A 16,933-nucleotide genomic window follows, 5' to 3' on the forward strand; every position below is an offset into this window, starting at 1 on the left:
ACGACGACGACGAGGTGGCTGCTTTTAGAATTCAGAGATCCCTCTGGGCATCCTAAAAGCAAAGTATCCAGACGGGTTATCTGGATGCTAGACTCACTAGTCTTCCTTCCCTGCTCTTTGGCCTTCACCCTGTCCCTCTTTGTTGGTCTGTCCTCTTGCTCCTCACTTTGCACAGCCCCACTTCAACATCTCTTTGTCCGCTGCAGATAGAGGAAATGTTTCATCCTTCAACCTCCTGCATGTGGTGGTCCTTTGCCCTTCTGTCACGGTTTTCCTCGGGACTGACCCCCGGGACATCTATCTTGATGCCACTCTGAGCTCTCTGCCTCTCCTTTCCGTTCACTCTTTGGTCCTACTCATCCCTTCCCACTGGGATCCTCCTTGTTTACCTGACTCTAGTCCCCCTCCCCATTTCTGTACCTCTCCTACTACCTCTGTGGCGCCCACCCGAGTCTCATAAACCCCGCCCCTCTCTGCCCCTCCCTCCTCACGGCTTCCGCGGCCCAATTAGGTGCCTGTCCCGCCCGCAGCCCCACCCCTCGCCCTCTCCGAGCCCGGCGAAGCGGGTGGGCGGGGCCCAACGGAGGGGGCGGTGGCCCCCAACCCGAGAACGCGGGAGGAGCTAAGCGCAAGGCGGGTGGCGGTGGCCACCGCGTTCAGTCCGGCAGCTCAGCGGGAGGGAAGTACGAGGCCGAAGCCGGCTGCTGGGCTCCGCAGCGCAAGCAGCGCAGCGCGGCGCCCGGGCTCCGGCCCCATGCCCGCAGCCCCGCCGGACCGCCCTTGAGCGCGGGCATTACGCCCGCGCCCCCTACCCGCCGGCACCATTGCCCCGACGGCGCGGCCGGGTGGCCCGGCTCTCCCCAGGCTCCGCGCCAGCCGGAAAACGCTGCTGGCAGCCGCCGCGGGCGTGGTGATGCTGCTCGTGCTGGTGGTGCTCATCCCGGTGCTGGTGAGCTCGGGCGGCCCGGACGGCCACTATGAGATGCTGGGCACCTGCCGCATGGTGTGCGACCCCTACCCCGCGCGGGGCCCCGGCGCCAGCGCGCGGTCCGACGGCGGCGACGCTCTAAGCGAGCAGAGCGGTGCGCCCCCGCCCTCCACGCTGGTGCAGGGCCCCCAGGGGAAGCCGGGCCGCACCGGCAAGCCGGGCCCCCCCGGGCCTCCAGGGGATCGGGGCCCTCCGGGTCCTGTGGGACCGCCCGGGGAAAAGGGTGAGCCAGGCAAGCCTGGTCCTCCTGGCCTGCCGGGGTCAGGAGGCGGCGGCGCCATCAGCACGGCCACCTATACCACGGTGCCACGCGTGGCCTTCTATGCCGGCCTCAAGAACCCTCATGAGGGTTACGAGGTGCTCAAGTTTGACGACGTGGTCACCAACCTAGGCAACAACTACGATGCGGCCAGCGGCAAGTTTACATGCAACATTCCTGGCACCTACTTTTTCACCTACCACGTCCTCATGCGCGGCGGCGACGGCACCAGTATGTGGGCGGACCTCTGCAAGAACGGCCAGGTGGGCCATGAGGGAGCATGGGGCTGACCTGGGGGCAGGGCACCCAGGGAGCCCTAGCAGAATGCGTTTTGGATCATAGTCGACAAGGCACACCAGGCAGGCGTATGTGGAGACCCTAAAGCGGCCCTCTTAACTATCACATGAAGAATGGTTGCAATTAACAGGCACCCCTGACTCTTCAGCCCTTGGGCTCGAGCTCTAAGGCAAATGGTTCAAGGCACCCGGGGAGTGAAAATGCGTAAAGATAAATCCAGCTAGTCAGATCATAGGGCTCTAGGGCGCGCGGACTGGTCCTTGGGGGTTTGGCCCTTGGGAGGCTGATTCAGGTTGATTTCACTCGAGAGCTAAGATTCAAGCTGACGCCGACTGACTTTAAGGGAACAGCAAGGATGTGCTCTAGGGCACGGATAAGGAGAAACAGTCTCCGCGCCGGAGGGCGCTAAACCGAGTGGCTAGGGCGCGCAGGAGGAGGGCTGCAGGAAATGTTTTGGGCACAAAGGCAAAGGGAGTCCGGCACCCAATAGCCTTAGCTGCAGTACATCCCTGGCTCTAGAGAAGGAATCCTCGAACTGGTCTGACACCCTTTGCAAACACCGTGGAATGCGCAACCTTTCCCCAGAGTCTCAGAGCTATCCAGCGCCTCCAGGGAAAAGTTTCCTCCAGAGACGGGGCGGAGTGATAGAAACTCCTCTTCTTAAGGTCTCCAGGTCCAATTCCTCCATTATCCTAGAAGATAGGGAGGTGGAAAGGTCTCCCTTGTTCCCTGGATTGCTTGGGTCTGAGATAGGGACGGCGGGCGGGCGAGCGGGCGCACAGCGTTTTCCTTGGCACCACCCACCCTGTTTTCCCAGTTCCCAGTGCTTTCATCTCTGGGTTACGTGAGTCCCACCCCGGGGGCGTGGTCAGGTTGAACCTTCTCTTCTCAGAGGCCGGGGTCAGAACTGAGGTGTTCTGACCTCAGTGAAGTTTAAAGGGAATCCCCTGTGATTGAGACTCCAGATCTTCTCGGAACCCCTCCCACTGCAGCACTACCCTGCTCTGGGATCTGCAAAGTTTGGGGACAGGAGAGTGGGCAGAAAGCCTATCAGCATGGAAGTCTTGTCTTCTTTTTTCTTCTGCCTGCTCCCTCCACTCCCCAGTATGGTTTCTGCCTCTTCTTTCTCTGTCTCTTGACCATTTCTTACCGGAATCCGCCATTCATCTCTGTCTGTCTTCTCTGGGTCGTCCACACACACACACACACACACACACACACACACACACACACCCGCCCAATTCTCTATAGCTCTCCCATTTGTGTCTATCAGGCTTCTGGTGTCTCTCCTCTTTGTCCTTGGTTCCTGACCAAATGGGAAAGCCCCAGAATCCAGCAAAGCCTCATTCTGCAGACAGCCCCACAAGTCCCCTTATTAATCACCAATAAGGCATGCAGCAATGTCACCTTCATTGATGACATTCCTTCCTTCCTCAAAGAAAGTTTGAGCTGGCCCAAAGCCGAGGTTTAGGGGACTGGAGGCTTGCTCGAATTGAGTGGTTACTAGGCCTATAGACTCTGCCCCACCACAGGGGTCTCCCAGCAGGGTCCCAGCAATAGAGCTGAGGAGGCTCCTAAGATAGCATGTACTTGGAGTGGGGCCACTTGCCTTAGCGTCCTGGAACTGAAACCATTCCCCAAAAGTCTTTCCCCTCCCTCAGAAACACAGTGTTAGCACAGCCTGATGAAGAAGAGTTCTCAAGGCGGAAGGACCACAGGCTGCCAGAGGCTCTCTGAGGGTGATTTTAGGGTTTCAGAGACTCTGCACATTAACAGTTACTCAAGACATCCCCTTGGACGGTGGTGGCGCACGCCTTTAATCCCAGCACTCAGCAGATAGAGTCAGGTGGATCTCTGTGAGTTCGAGGCCAGCCTGATCTACAAGAGCTAGTTCTTGGACAGGCTCCAAATCTACAGAGAAACCCTGCCAAAAAACAAAAACAAAAACAAAAACCAAAACAAAACAAAATCCCTCCCAAACAAAAATATGATAATAGCAATGGAGTTTGCGGCCTCCTCCCCAGTATCCTTTTGTGCCTTCTTCCAGATTGTCCAAGAGGCTCACTGAATCTCACCAATCATTCCACATATTTGTCATGACCCCCTACAGGAAGCAAGGTGTGAGGCTTGTTTGGCACCAAGGGTTTAGCCCATTTGCCCACTGGGTCTTTATGGCTTATGTAGTAGAGACAGTAGTGGTCATATAATAACCCACTCAATAGGTACCGCATCAAAGGTGGGCTTGGAATGCACCTGCAAATGTGTTGTCTGACAGAGTGATTCAGTGGGTCGGTCCTACCCTAGCTCAGAACCACTTGGCAGGAAGGAAAGGATGCTGAACCTGGGTTTGCCAGGTAAGGAGAGGCCACTAAAGAGGAAGGAAACAGGCAGAGGTAGGTGAGAGCATTTTACTAAGAAGAGAAGAAAATGACAGGACTGCACAGTGGGTGGAAACAGAGGGAAGGAACTTCTGCCTCCATGTCTTCAGGACAGAGGTCACCAGAGTGTTGACTGCCTAGATTCCTGCTTTCAAAGAGGTTGCCAGTTCTTTGGGAAGGCAGACCAATTCTGGGCAAGAAGAGCGGAGAAAGGGGTTTGCCATCTGATACCAAGTGCCCAAGGACCTTTGCCCAAGGTCCACAGCCCTCCCTCCACTGAGATAGCCTTGTGTCAACCCCCCTCCCAGTCTGATAGCACCTGGTACTAGTGCTTAGGATGAGGCGTCTGAGGAAAGGGTTCTAGGATCGGGGCGACCGTCTGCCTCCATATCTGGTTCAGACAGGTCAGGGTAAACACTAAATTGATCAACATGGCTATATATAGAGGCCGTGTGAGGACATGCCAGTAGTCAGTGCTGTTTGTCCAGGGAAGGTGAGTTCTACCCATGGGTGAGGGCTTGGAGGGCAAAGGCTGGCAGAGATGTGTAAATTGAGGTCCGTGCCATAAAAAACTCCTGGGGATCACCTCACCTGGAGGGTGGAAAGAGACCCAACTGTCCTCGCTAATTCCTGGTACCATTCACAGCACAGAGCCTAGTACCACGTGTAGAAAGGGCCCGGTAAACCTATGAATCCTCTATGAACCAGGCACCTTGGCCACTTCTGGGAGCCACACCTGCATACCCAAGACCCCAGCCTGGACTGGGGACAGGAGCCATTTCCCTGACTATAGCCTAGCAACTCGGTTCTCTTGGTTGAACCACTGCCTCGGTTTCCCCTCTTGGCAATCCCTCCTGACAAGGAACAGGCTGCTTTCTGGATTCCATGGCAACCTCAATTCTCCCATCTTTCCTACGGCTCCCAAGAGGAGCTGGATGCCTCAACGGCTTCCAGTCTTGAGTAGAGAATTGGGACCCCTGGGTTCCATTTCAGGATCTCCCACTGTCTCAGGATGGAAGGGCATAAATTCTTGCTGCTTCCATGGATAATTAGGATAATTACAGCAACAATCATGGTGATGAATAAATAATAAACATAAGCTTAACACTTCTGATGCCTGTCACATCACCAGGAGATTCCTGTTGACGGATGGCTGTGTTCTGATGGATTTGCCTATTAAGGAGCACACTGTTTTAATGAGTTAAGTCTAAATTAATCTGGGTAATAAAAATAATTGTTATTAGTAGTAATTTATTAGCAAAGATAATGAAGTGCACGTGTAATAATAAATACTACCAGGATTAGGGCCCAGGGAACAATACAGAAGTTGGCTGTTTGCTTTTTGCTCTTCTCTGCTAGTTTAAAGCCCAATCAAGGCTTAATTTTTTTTCTTTGCCATCTAAAGGCGTTTGTAAAGGTGGCAGTAGTGAGATACGGACTTCTCATCCAGTTTTCTAGACAGAGAAACCGAGGCTTTAAATTAACAGAGTCTCTTCCTTATTTCTTTTTTTCCACTTTTTTTTTCTTTTTTTTAGGGGTGGGAGACAGGATTTTTCTGTGTAGCCCTCACTGGCCTTGAACTCACAGAAGTCCCCTTGCCTCTGCCTCCCGGGGGCTGGGATGAAAGGTGTGTGCCAGTATTGCCGGGCATACCTTTAATATTTTATTGCATTTACTGAGGTGGGGACACAACCCTTCTTGTTGTGGAGACCGGAGAACAACTTGCAGGAGTCAATCTGTCCTACTGTGCGGGTTTCCATCTGGGAACTGAATTCAGGTCATCAGGCTTGGCAGTAGGGGTACCTTTACCCTCTCACCAGCCCCTTCTCTTGCTTTGTTTTAGGAGATGTCTCCTCAGTTATAATCCATATAGTTCCAGCCCTGACTGGGGAAGAGGTGTAGTGGGCCCTATGGGTGCAGCATTGCTGCGGAGTCGGCTGTTTTAGCAAGGATGACCCGCAATTGTACTTTATCTCCTCTGTTTACCCCCACTGCCGGCTGTGCTTCGGCATCAGCCGAGGTTGCAGGAGCTGTCTGAGAACCCAGTTCAACGTAGCCTTCCCCACTGCTGACCATAACCCAGGGGATGGCTTTTCTCCTCTTGCTCTCTCTTTCTAATTTTTAAAGTTTACTTTATTTTATGTGGATGGGCACTTTGCCTGCATGTATGTCTGTTCATCACATGTGTGCCTGGTGCCTTTGGAGGACAGAAGAGCATAGGATCCCCTGGAGCTGGTGTTACAGGCAGTTGTGATGTAGGTTCTGGGAATCGAACCTGGGTCCTCTGGAAGAATAGCCTGTGGTCTTATGCACTAAGCCAGCTCTCCAGCCCCTCTTCTTCTGTTCCTAACTCTTTATTTTAGGGAGACCCTAAGTCCTAAAGCTTAGTTCTCTTGTTGCTTCAGAAATGTCCACAGATATTCAATCACCAATATCCTTCCCTCAATGTCTTAAAACTAGTGAGAGCCTCCAAAAGTCGTGACAATATTCAAAGATCTGTGCTAGTGCGTCCCTTGAGCGGTCCCCTCCTGTCCTCATGTCCCTTCAAGACAAGGACCACTGAGTATGTAAGGCCTCAGTTCCTTTCTTCCCATCCCGTTCCTCTCTGCTACCCTAGGATGAGGCATGAACATCCTTTGGTCAGGGATATAGCTGTAACTCCCAGCGGCCTTGGGCAGGGAGGTCAATCAAAGGCCAGGAGAGGAAATAATTACCAGGCCTTGAGTCTCAGTAGCAAGGTAAAAGAGACTCTAGAATGAGCTTCGGATAGGACCAAAGGTTCAGCCCTGGTTCCGGGGTGGCTCCTTACTGGCAGCCTGGTATTACCCCAGCTGCCTCACCTCTGGCCAAGCTGTATCCTTTGTCCATCCATTGCCATGAGAGCAGGTGGGTGTGAGAGAAAGGAAAACATCATGGAGATTGAAGCAGAGAGGAAGGAATGCTAAGGACAGATCTTCCATCTCAGAAAGCACAAGGCAGCCCTCTATGCAAGGAAGGACTTCCAAGCTGGGCCACCCTGGAGGCACTGAGGTGGGCAGCAGGCAGATGGTAGGACCTGCAGGAGTTATAGAGGAAGACTCCATCTGGACTTCAAATTCGGGTGCAGATGTGCCCTGCCCTGGAATCCAGGGCTTCTCTATGGCTGCTCCCAAAATGTGATGCATGATTAAAAGGGGGTAGGGTGGGCTGGTGGCAAAGCAGGCCGAGTCCGGAATGGCCGGAAAGCTGCACCTGAGGGCCTCCAGATCCTCACCATGTGGCTGCCTCACCTCCTTCCCCTCTCACACTGCCCCATTCCCCATCCCTAACCCCACCTCCACCCCGCCCCCACACCCCGCCCCCACCCGTAGGTACGGGCCAGCGCCATCGCCCAGGATGCAGACCAGAACTACGACTATGCCAGCAACAGCGTGATCCTGCACCTGGACGCAGGCGATGAGGTCTTCATTAAGCTGGATGGAGGCAAAGCGCACGGTGGCAACAGCAACAAATACAGCACTTTCTCTGGCTTCATCATCTATTCAGACTGAACCCCTGCACCCCTTTCCATCAGTTGCTCTTCATCCCTGGGGCTCCCCTCTCTGGAGAGGCAAATGAGAACCCATTCCCTACTCATTTTCAAATTGCCTGGCCCAGACTGCCAACCCTCCCAGGCTGAATCGCCCCCAGCCCGCCTCCAACCACCCAGTCCAGGCCTTTACTCCTTGGAGCGCTAAATCCCCTCTCTGGCTCCCCCCCTCCCCGCACGCAGTTCCGGCCCGGGTGGCAGGTCGCCTTCCTGGTCCCAGCCTGCACTGTATATGTGTACAATAGGACTGTTTACTGCCCACCCCGTCCTGCCAGCCAGCCCCAGTCTGGGGGGCGGGGAGTTGGCGCTGTTGCTTCCTGCGGAGTGACCCCGCCTCGGGGAGAAGCGGGTTAGGGGCTGGATAACTTCCCAGCACCCACAAAACCCTGGAACAGCTGCAACTGGTCTGACCAAAGCTATAATAAAAACATTTCCACCCCGTGGGGATTTCAGTCTGTGCCCTGGGCAAGTCTGTAGGAGGTACCCTGGACCTTCACCTCTAGACTGGGAAGGAGTATGGTAAAGGTTTCTAGGGACAACCAGATGCTGGAAGCAGACATGCACCGGGAGAAGGACCAAAAGGTCTGGTGCTTACCACAGCCCACGTGGGCAGCTGGAGTGGGAGGAGTGGGAAGCAATGCCGCTATATCTTACGTGGGGGTGAAGTGACATTTTTGTGTTGGCTACGTTGGGAACAAGGTACAGGCAACTTTTTAAGCAGAGAGCCTAGGTTCTTGTGAGACCGCCTGCGATGCAAGCTCCTCTCCAGCTGGCGAAAGCCGCAGAAAGAACCAAGCTTCGCACTAAAAGCTAGTTAACCTTGTTCCAAGCGCTACTCCTGGCCTCTGGTTTTTCATCAGTAAAATGTGGGAAAGGAGACCCACTTCCCCCGATTGAAGATTAAAGAGGTATAATGGACATGCTCAAAGACCATAGCTCTTCCTGTTTAGATGTCATTTTAAGGTATGCAGAATGCTTTTAGGTACTCTCCCACCCACACTGGAGTTAGGTGAATGGGTAGATTTGGTTGTTTTTAGTTCTGTGGTTGTATTTGAAGCCAAGTCACCCTGAGTCTCTTTGGCCTGCCTTTGCCCCTTTCAACTTGTAACTGGCAAGCTGCAACACCCGGACAGTTAGAGCATTTCTAAATAATTATAGCTAATATTTAGAAAACTCCCACTGTGTGTCACACTGGGTAAGTACTTTATAAATATTTCCTCACAGATGTGTGTGAGGTGCAAAATGGGTTCATGAAATGATTTCCCATGCCCACAGGTGCTTTTATTTTGTCTAATTTTTGTTTGTTTGTTTGAGAGACAGTTTCACTATGTAGCCCTGGCTGGCCTAGAACTCACTTACTCTGTAGACCAGGCTGACCTACAACTCGCAGAGATCCGCCTGCCTCTAGAGTGCTGGGATTAGAGGTGTGAGCCACCAATGCCCAGCATATTTTGTACATTTTAATGATATGTTTATTTTGAGGTGGCGTCTTGCTCACCATCTTACCCGGTGGGTCATCACTCCCTACCTCACATGAGCCTCTTGTTCCAGCTTCTCGGGGGTTACAGATGCTCTGCTCTACACCTGGCAATTTTATCCACTTTTAGATAAAGACACCAAAGCTCAGAGAGGTTATGTAGCTGGCCAAACCACGGGGCTACAAACAGGCAAATGCCAACCTTTGAGCCAAGGATAGCGCTCTTACCCAGTGCTCCATATTCATAAGGAACTGGCATATTCAAAGCAGAGCTGAGACTGGAGCTGAGGTAGCCCTGCCCCATTCTCCTCCTTCCACCCCAGCCCTACAGAGGCCTGATGCATTAATAAGCATCTGCCATGGGCCGCCGCCACGGGCTGGGGCTTTTGGAGAATGCCAAGGCTCTACATTGAGGAAAGGTCCCATCTGGCTCGCCAGTCTGGCTCAGCTGGAGAGACAGGAAGGAGGGGTAGCCACCCTCCTGGCCAGGCCCCATGTATGGACCCTTGTCATGGCTGGCAGATTTGAATGGCTTTCTTTATCTTCCCTTCTCTCCCCTATTTCCCCCCCCGCTGCCAGCTGTGGCCATTTAATAAAATTAGTTTAATGCTTGTTCCCTCCCTGTGGGATCTGGAGATTGAAATCTGCAGGTCCCCATAAACCCAATAAAACCCCTGGCAGCTCTGGATGAAACTAGAGACTCAGTGGGAAGTGTGATTAGATTAGAAGGCACTCCTCCTGTCCCCAGGGATATCCACAGCTGCCTCTGACTCTTTAATAGCCACACTGGCTCAGAATTACCCAGTGACCATACTTGGGGGTGTCTGCCCTAACCTAGAGACCATAAGGACTGTCCCAGGACCTCTGGTATGACCAAAAGTATGCTAATTGTGTCTACAGTGAGTGCTTGGCTAGCTGGCTGCTTTGCATTTCTGTCTGGTGACTTGCTAATCCTCATGTCATTTTGAGAGATGGGGGCTCACAGATTCGTGACTTGCCTATGGCCAGGTAGGATGCCTATGGCACACCTAGGAATGGACTGAAGTCAAGGATTTTTTCTACCTTTGCAAGGCTCCGGGAATGTCCCGCGATGCCAGCTGCTTGACACTTAGGCGATATCCCAGCTGCAAGGGAATCTACTAGAAGGTGTCTTCTCCATCTAACAGTGACTCCCTAAAGACAAAAATCTGTTTTCTCCCTCAGATGAGAGACAGCTGATGAGGGGCAAGAGCTGTGTCTCCTGCATCAGACTCGTGGGACCTCAAAGTCTGTATTTTCTTTAAACACTGCCATCTAACTCCTTGACAGAGAGCTGTATATCTGCTTCCCACAGTAACTGATCCCTCAATGTAGTGGTGGTTCCCATTCGTAGTTCTGTGGGTAGGGACAAGTTTACTTTTCTGTTCGTCTAGGCCTTTCTGAGATGAGGGGACTGTTTCTACCTGTGAGCTAGGGTAACTTGAAGACAAGATTGCCTCCTTTAAGCTGGGAGTTCTCTAAGAGCAGATGGCCCATTTCCCCCTCAGCCTCCTCAGTCTGGGGCTTTTTAGGCACAGGGATATTCCGGGGCAGGGCTAGGTGGGGAGTGGAAGAAGGCTGGACAGATAGAATGCAAGGCCACTCTAGGGAATGCAAGCAAGAAGTCTCCCCAGGTTACCTCCCCCTACTCTAAGGAGAGGAAGCAAGAAGTCTCCCCAGGTCACCCCCACACACACTCAAGGGAGTGGAAGCAAGAAGTCTCCCCAGGTTACCTCCCCCACTCTAGGGAGTGGAAGCAAGAAGTCTCCCCAGGTTACCCACACACACACACTCTAGGGAATGGAAGCAAGAAGTCTCCCTAGGTTACCCCTCACTCCCGCTGCTTTAGAGAGACATGTGACTAATTAAGGAAGAACGTCTCTGTCAGGGAGTGAGGATGGAGATATCCCCAGAGTTCACTCACATAGGAATGGCAGCCCATTCTCTGTCCAGGCAGCTGCCAGCCATAGGTGCTAGCGTCACCCTGGTTTCTGAGGTTACCGGGTCCAGAGGGGGCAGTGGGGTCCACTGCTGGGGACTGCCCTAATTGGATGACTTTGCAGGAAGGCCAGGCAGGTGCACTCAGCCCTCCGCTTCAGCTTCCTACAACACATCTGCCATGTCGAGGTCTAGGGGTTAATTGGCTCCTGCCTCACTCCTGGTGACCAATATTTCATTTACTGCTCAGAGGGGGAGCTGCCCAGACAATCAATCCTGGACAAGTGTCCAGGAGGTAGGGGAGCTGGGCAGGCACAGGGGCTGTTCGGGGAGGAGTTTGGGGGCGCTGGGGAAGGGGCAGGAGCTTTAGACCTGGAGAAGGTGGCCAACTGACTACTCAAAGCAGCTCTGACTCTGGCTGGGTTCTGCTGACCATGATAACAGCCCCAGGACTCTCAAAGGCCAAGAGCAGATTCCAGGGGTCCAGAGGCTTCCGCACTGCAGCCAGCCATGCTGTTTCCATGCCCTGGCGCTGCTGCATTCCTTGATCTAGATGCCCCCCAGACGAGGCTGTGACAGGCTAGGTACTGTTAATAAGGCCTCTTTTCACACGTCACATCACGAAGGTATGTATGAGAAACTGAATTGGAGGTGTGAGCTCCTAGCTCCCAGGTAACGAACCTTAAAATTCTACAAATGAAGTGATAATGGGGTGGAAGCGAAAAGCCTGTATGTGCCTGGGACAGGAAGGGCCTGGAAGGGTGACTGTGAAACAGCAGCTAGTGACTGAAGGAGACCAAAGGACTCTCCCTCCCCAGGCACTTTCCACAGGCCGCCCAATTGTCTTATCTGCTGAAGCTGAGAATCAAAGCCACAGAGTGGGTGGCTTCCAATCCACAGCTGGAAACACAGGGGCCCAGAAAAGGTTGCCCAGGGCAGAGTTTGAACCAGAGACTGCAGGACCTAGTGCACAAGCAAGGAGTGGAGGGAGACGAAAGACCCGGGTCAAGTCCTGGCCGTGGTACATGTTCTAAGAGAAGACACTTCATTTTCCTGACCCTTTGTTTCCTCATCTACAAAATGGGGCGGGGGTGTGTGTGACAAAATCGACTTGCAAGGCTGTCGTGAGGACGTGAATGAGAACTTGGAAGTTACGAGGAAAAATGCGTATGTGTTGTTATTGTTGTAATCCAAGTCCCCTGAGCCCTGTGACATACTGTTCCTTGTATGTCAGAGACTGGGGTTAACATGATGCTGCTTAAGAGACAACACCTGGGTTGTTTTCCAGCCTGGTAACAACCAAGTAAGTTGGGGGTTCTAAGGGGAGGATCTGGTGTGGGGGATCCAGGAGGGAGAGCCAAGTGTTCAGAATGTGCTCTCTGGTCTCCATTCCGGACTCTACTTTCCCTTCTGCTCTGAGGTTCCCAGTGGGAGTGAGAACAAGGATACCCCGAGGCCTCCATCTGTTCCTGTCTGGATCTCCTCTGCACACCTCTGAACACCTACCTATATACAACCAAGGCCCTTGCTCAGTGCTAAGGACAGGACAAGAAGCCACTAGAGCAGTGGTTCTCAATCTGTGGGTCGAGGCCCCTTTGAGGAGGTCAAGCGGTCTTTTCGTAGGGGTCGCCTAAGGACATTGGAAAACACAGATGTTTACATTACAATGCATAACAGTAGCAAAATTACAGTTATGAAGTGGCAACGAAAATAATTTTATGGTTGGGGGGTCACCACAACATGAGGGACTGTATTAAAGGGTCACAGCATCAGAAAGTTGAAAACCAGAGCACTGGAGATTCAAGATACCTGTGGGGTAGGTGTACAGCCACCCCAGCATGGTGGCATGTGAGGGCAGGGGCAGTTCAACCAAGTGTGAACAGGGGTTGCGGTGGCACAACTACACTACGCGAGGCTTGCTTTGTTCTTGTTTCACACGTACGCTGGTCTCTAAAATCTGAGCCCCTGTACCAGGAATTGTTGTAGCTGAACTTTTGGGGTGACAATGTTTCTTCTTCCATTCCAGGCTGAGCAGCTCTCCTTCCCCCTAGTCACCCAGCAGGCCTTCTGTAATGCCTCCTTCCAGATGGCAAAGGGCAAATCTGAAGGCTTCTCCCCAGGTCCCCAAAGTAGAAGTCCCTTAGGTCCCTCAGGAAGAAGCTCCAGCCTGGGCAGGAAAACTCCAAGGGCAAGAAAGTCACAGACTTCTCCCTGTGACTGACTGACCAGATGTAGAGATGGATCTGCTAGGACCCTTGGCTACCACGGCTGCCTGCAGAATACCTGTGCACTAGTCAAAGCCCAGGTCCATCTCCTGTTCTTCCACAAAGCCTTCTGGTGAGGGCCAGACTTTTCCATAGAGGACAATGTTTCCTTTAGTATATGACACTGTGCCAGCCACATAAGAACCATTCTGCCATAATGTTAGCTACTTCTTTTTCTCCTTCTTTCTCTCTCTCTCTTCCCTTCCTTCCTTCTCTTCCTCCCTTCCTTCCTCTCTTTGTCCCTCCCTCCCTTCTTCCCCCACCCCCGCTCCTTCCCTCTCTCCCTTTCTTCCTTTCTTTTTTGGTTTTTTGAGGCAGAGTTTCCTCTTTATAACTTCGGAGCCTGTTCTGGCACTTGCTCTGTAGACCAGGCTGCTCCCAAACTCACAGAGATCCCCCTGCCTCTGCCTCCCAAATGCTGGCATTAAAGGCATGAGCCACCACCACCTGGCAATGTTAGCGATTTCAAATGTTAGTCTCTTGCCTTCCTTAAACTCCCCCCTTCCCCTCCATGCTGGTGGATGGGCACCACGAGACACCAGTCAGGTGTCCTTCAGGGTGAAAGGATCTGTTCCCTGACTGCTGGGAGTGCTGCCAGCCAGCCATGTGCAGCTGCTGAAAATCCCTCTCCTGGGGGACTTACCTCTGCCAGTGTGAGCGCGCCTGTCCTCTCATAACTCGCTCCTGTATCTGAGTTTGCCAAGGGCTTTGAGACCTCGGCTCCCTGCCCAGTCCTCCCGCCCCTACACAGGACCACTCTGAAGTATCCTTCTAGCTTCAGAGACTTGGCACAGTTTCTCCCTTTGCTCCATCCTGCACCATCCTCTTCCACAGGCGTTAACTCCCAAAGCAATATGACTGAAATGAATGAATGAATGAATAAAAACTTGGGACACACTGATTTGCTCCACGGAACATACTCTGCAGCGTACCCAGTCTGTCATACTTTGTCTGATTTAAAAAAAAATTTTTTTTTGTTTGAGTCAAGGTTTTACTACGTAGCCCTGGCTGGCTTCAAATTCTCTATGTAGACCAAGCTGGCAGAGAACAGATCCACCTGCCTCTGCCTCCCATGTTGGCATTAAAAGTATGTTCTACCAAACCTGAGCCCCTACTTTGATTTTTGTTTGTTTGTTTGTTTGGTTTTGTTTGTTTGTTTTGTTTTCAAGACAGGCTTTTTTTTGTAGCTTTGGAGCCTATCCTGGAACTAGCTCTTGTAGACCAAGTTGGCCTCGAACTCACGGAGATCCACCTGCTCCCGAGTGCTGGGATTAAAGGCATGCGCCACCACCACTGCCTGGTTCTACTTTGATTTTTTGAGACAAGTTGCTCACTGGGGCCTGGGAACTTCTCACCAGGCTGGAATAACTGACTGGTGAGCTTCTGGAATCCATCTGTCCCTACTTCCAGCACTGGGATTACAAGTGCATGCTACCATGATCAGCCTTTTACACGGGTGCTGGGACTGGAACTCAGGGATTCATGCTTGCCTGGCAAGCAACTTACTGACTGAGCCAACCATCTTCCCAGCCCTGATAATCTCGGTTTTGTATTAATCTTCAACTGCTCATATTTCATCAGCTCCTTTCCATCACGGTTTAAATCTTTCTGTGTCAAAGGCCTCCTTAGACACTGTCGTCTCTCTCACCTAACTACTTCCTATCTATCTGTCCCCCTTGAGAATTAAATGTCCTTAAAGAGTGGTCATACCTTCCTTTGTCCCATCCTGATCTGGAGCCTGCCATTCCTCCAAAACTGTCCAAGTCAAGGCCACTGAGAATGCCTCTATGATAAAGCAAATGGACTCTTTAGTCCTCAGCATGCTTGGCTTTTGTACTAGGTTCGACTGGGCTTGATTTAAGTTGGTAAGAATAGTATCATAAAGCTGTCCCTGCTGGTACAGGCCTGTAAGCCCAGCTACTTGTCAGTCTGAGGCAGGAGGATTTTGAGTTCAAGGTCAACCAGGAGGACAGTGAGTTCAAGGGCATCTTGAGCAACTCAGCGAGACCCTGTCTCAAAATAAAATTAAAATGGAGGGTTAGAGCTATAGCTCAATGGGAGAGCACTTGCCCTAGTTTATGGGAGATTCTGGGCTTCATTCTCAGTATCACTAATAAATAACAGAATGATGGGCTTGATCCAAGGACCTTTTCTTTCGGTTGTTGTTAGTTCGAAGTCAGCCTGGTTTTACAGGGCCAGTTCCAGGACAGCCAAGGCTACGCAGAGAAACCCTGTCTCAAAAACCAAGCAAACAAACAAAAGAAACAACAACCAAGTGCTGGAATTAAAGACATGTGCCACTGCCCAGCCCAAGGACCTTTTCAAATTTTTCTATTTCTTTTTAAAAATTTATTTATTTGTTTGTTTGTTTGCTTGCTTATTTGTTTATGTATTTGAGGTTTTGTCTGCATAGATGTCTGTGCGTTGCATGCACGCCTGTATCTTTCTGTGGAAGCCAGAAGAGGGTGTCAGAGTCCCTAGGATTGGAGTTATGGACCATAGTGAGTAGCCATATGGGTGCTGGGAATTGGATTTGAGTCTTCTGGAAGATCACTTAATATCTCTCCAGCCTCTAAAATCAGTCTGTTTCTGAAGCATCTAATGCCAGACCTTGGTGCAAAGATTGTAGAAATTAAACACATAAGGGATGTGGCTTGGCTGTACAGTGCCTGCTTGGTATGCACAAGATCCTAGTTTTGAGTGTACAGATGTGCTTCTCGTCTGTATCCCCTAACCACCTAGGGCTGGCTGTTTCAGCAGTCACAAAAAGTAAGACGTGCGTACACCTCACAGGATGTAGGATGTAGACCACACCGGTCAAGAAGCCCTTCTTGCCTGAGCAGAAGACAAAAGCTAAGACTGCACAGTCTTCAGGGTTAGAGTCTATGTCTTGAGGGTATTTTTCTACATTTATTTATTCACTGTGCATTATTTCACATTTATTTATGCACACCACAATAGGCATGTGGAAGCCATAGACAGCCTGAGAAAGCTAATCCTATCTTCCACCATGTAAATTCTAGGGATAAAACTTCAATCACCAATTTAGAGGTTTTTATCACTGAACCACCACGCCAACCCTGCCTTGAGTTTGTGTGTACTCACATATATATTTTACAGTGCTGGGCATCGAAATGCGGCTTCCTGACTTCCAAGCAAGCACTCTACTGCTAAGCTACATGCTCAACCCTAAATCTTAAAATCTTTGTGTTTTGTTTTGTTTTTTTGAGACAGGGTATATTTTATCTTGGCTCTCTTGGAGCTCAATATGTAGACCAGTCTGACCCCAAACTCACAGAAAAACTCCTGCCTCCTGAGAGCTGGGATTAAAGGCATGCACCACCATGCCCAGCTGAAATGCTTTGGGTGGGGGAGGGTCCTGAATCGAGACAAGGTTTCTTTGGGTGGTTCTGACTGTACTGGAACTAGCTTTGTAGGCCAGGCTGGCCTCAAACTCAGAGATCCACCTGCCTCTCTACCTCCCTGAGTGCTGGGATTAAAGGCGAGCCCCATCATACCCAGCTGAAATTATTTTTTTAGGATTTTAAAAAATAATTATGAGTACATGTATTTGTCTATGAGTGGGTGTTTGCATGCATATGGAGGTGCTTGCAGAGACCAGAAGAGGGTGTCAGATCCTCTGGAGCTGGAGTTATAGGTAGTTCTGAGCCCCCCAATATGAGTGTTAGGAACCCAACTCAGATCCTCTAGAAGAGCTATAAGTTCTCTTAACCAGTAAACCTTCT

General features: G+C 51.4%; 1 protein-coding gene across 1 annotated transcript; it reads left to right on the forward strand.

Moving 5' to 3' along the window:
• Nucleotides 1-646: 646 nt before the first annotated feature.
• C1ql1 (complement C1q like 1) lies at nucleotides 647-7,942 on the forward strand. Its single transcript, XM_085695866.2, has 2 exons — nucleotides 647-1,510; nucleotides 7,273-7,942. The coding sequence occupies exons 1-2, from the start codon at nucleotides 914-916 to the stop codon at nucleotides 7,450-7,452; spliced, it is 777 nt and encodes a 258-aa protein (XP_085551992.2). The 5' UTR covers nucleotides 647-913; the 3' UTR covers nucleotides 7,453-7,942.
• The last annotated feature ends 8,991 nt before the right edge of the window (nucleotides 7,943-16,933 follow it).

The sequence above is a fragment of the Myodes glareolus genome, chromosome 9 (genome assembly GCF_982192425.1).
Source record: "Myodes glareolus chromosome 9, mMyoGla1.1, whole genome shotgun sequence".
Classification (NCBI taxonomy): Eukaryota; Metazoa; Chordata; class Mammalia; order Rodentia; family Cricetidae; genus Myodes; species Myodes glareolus.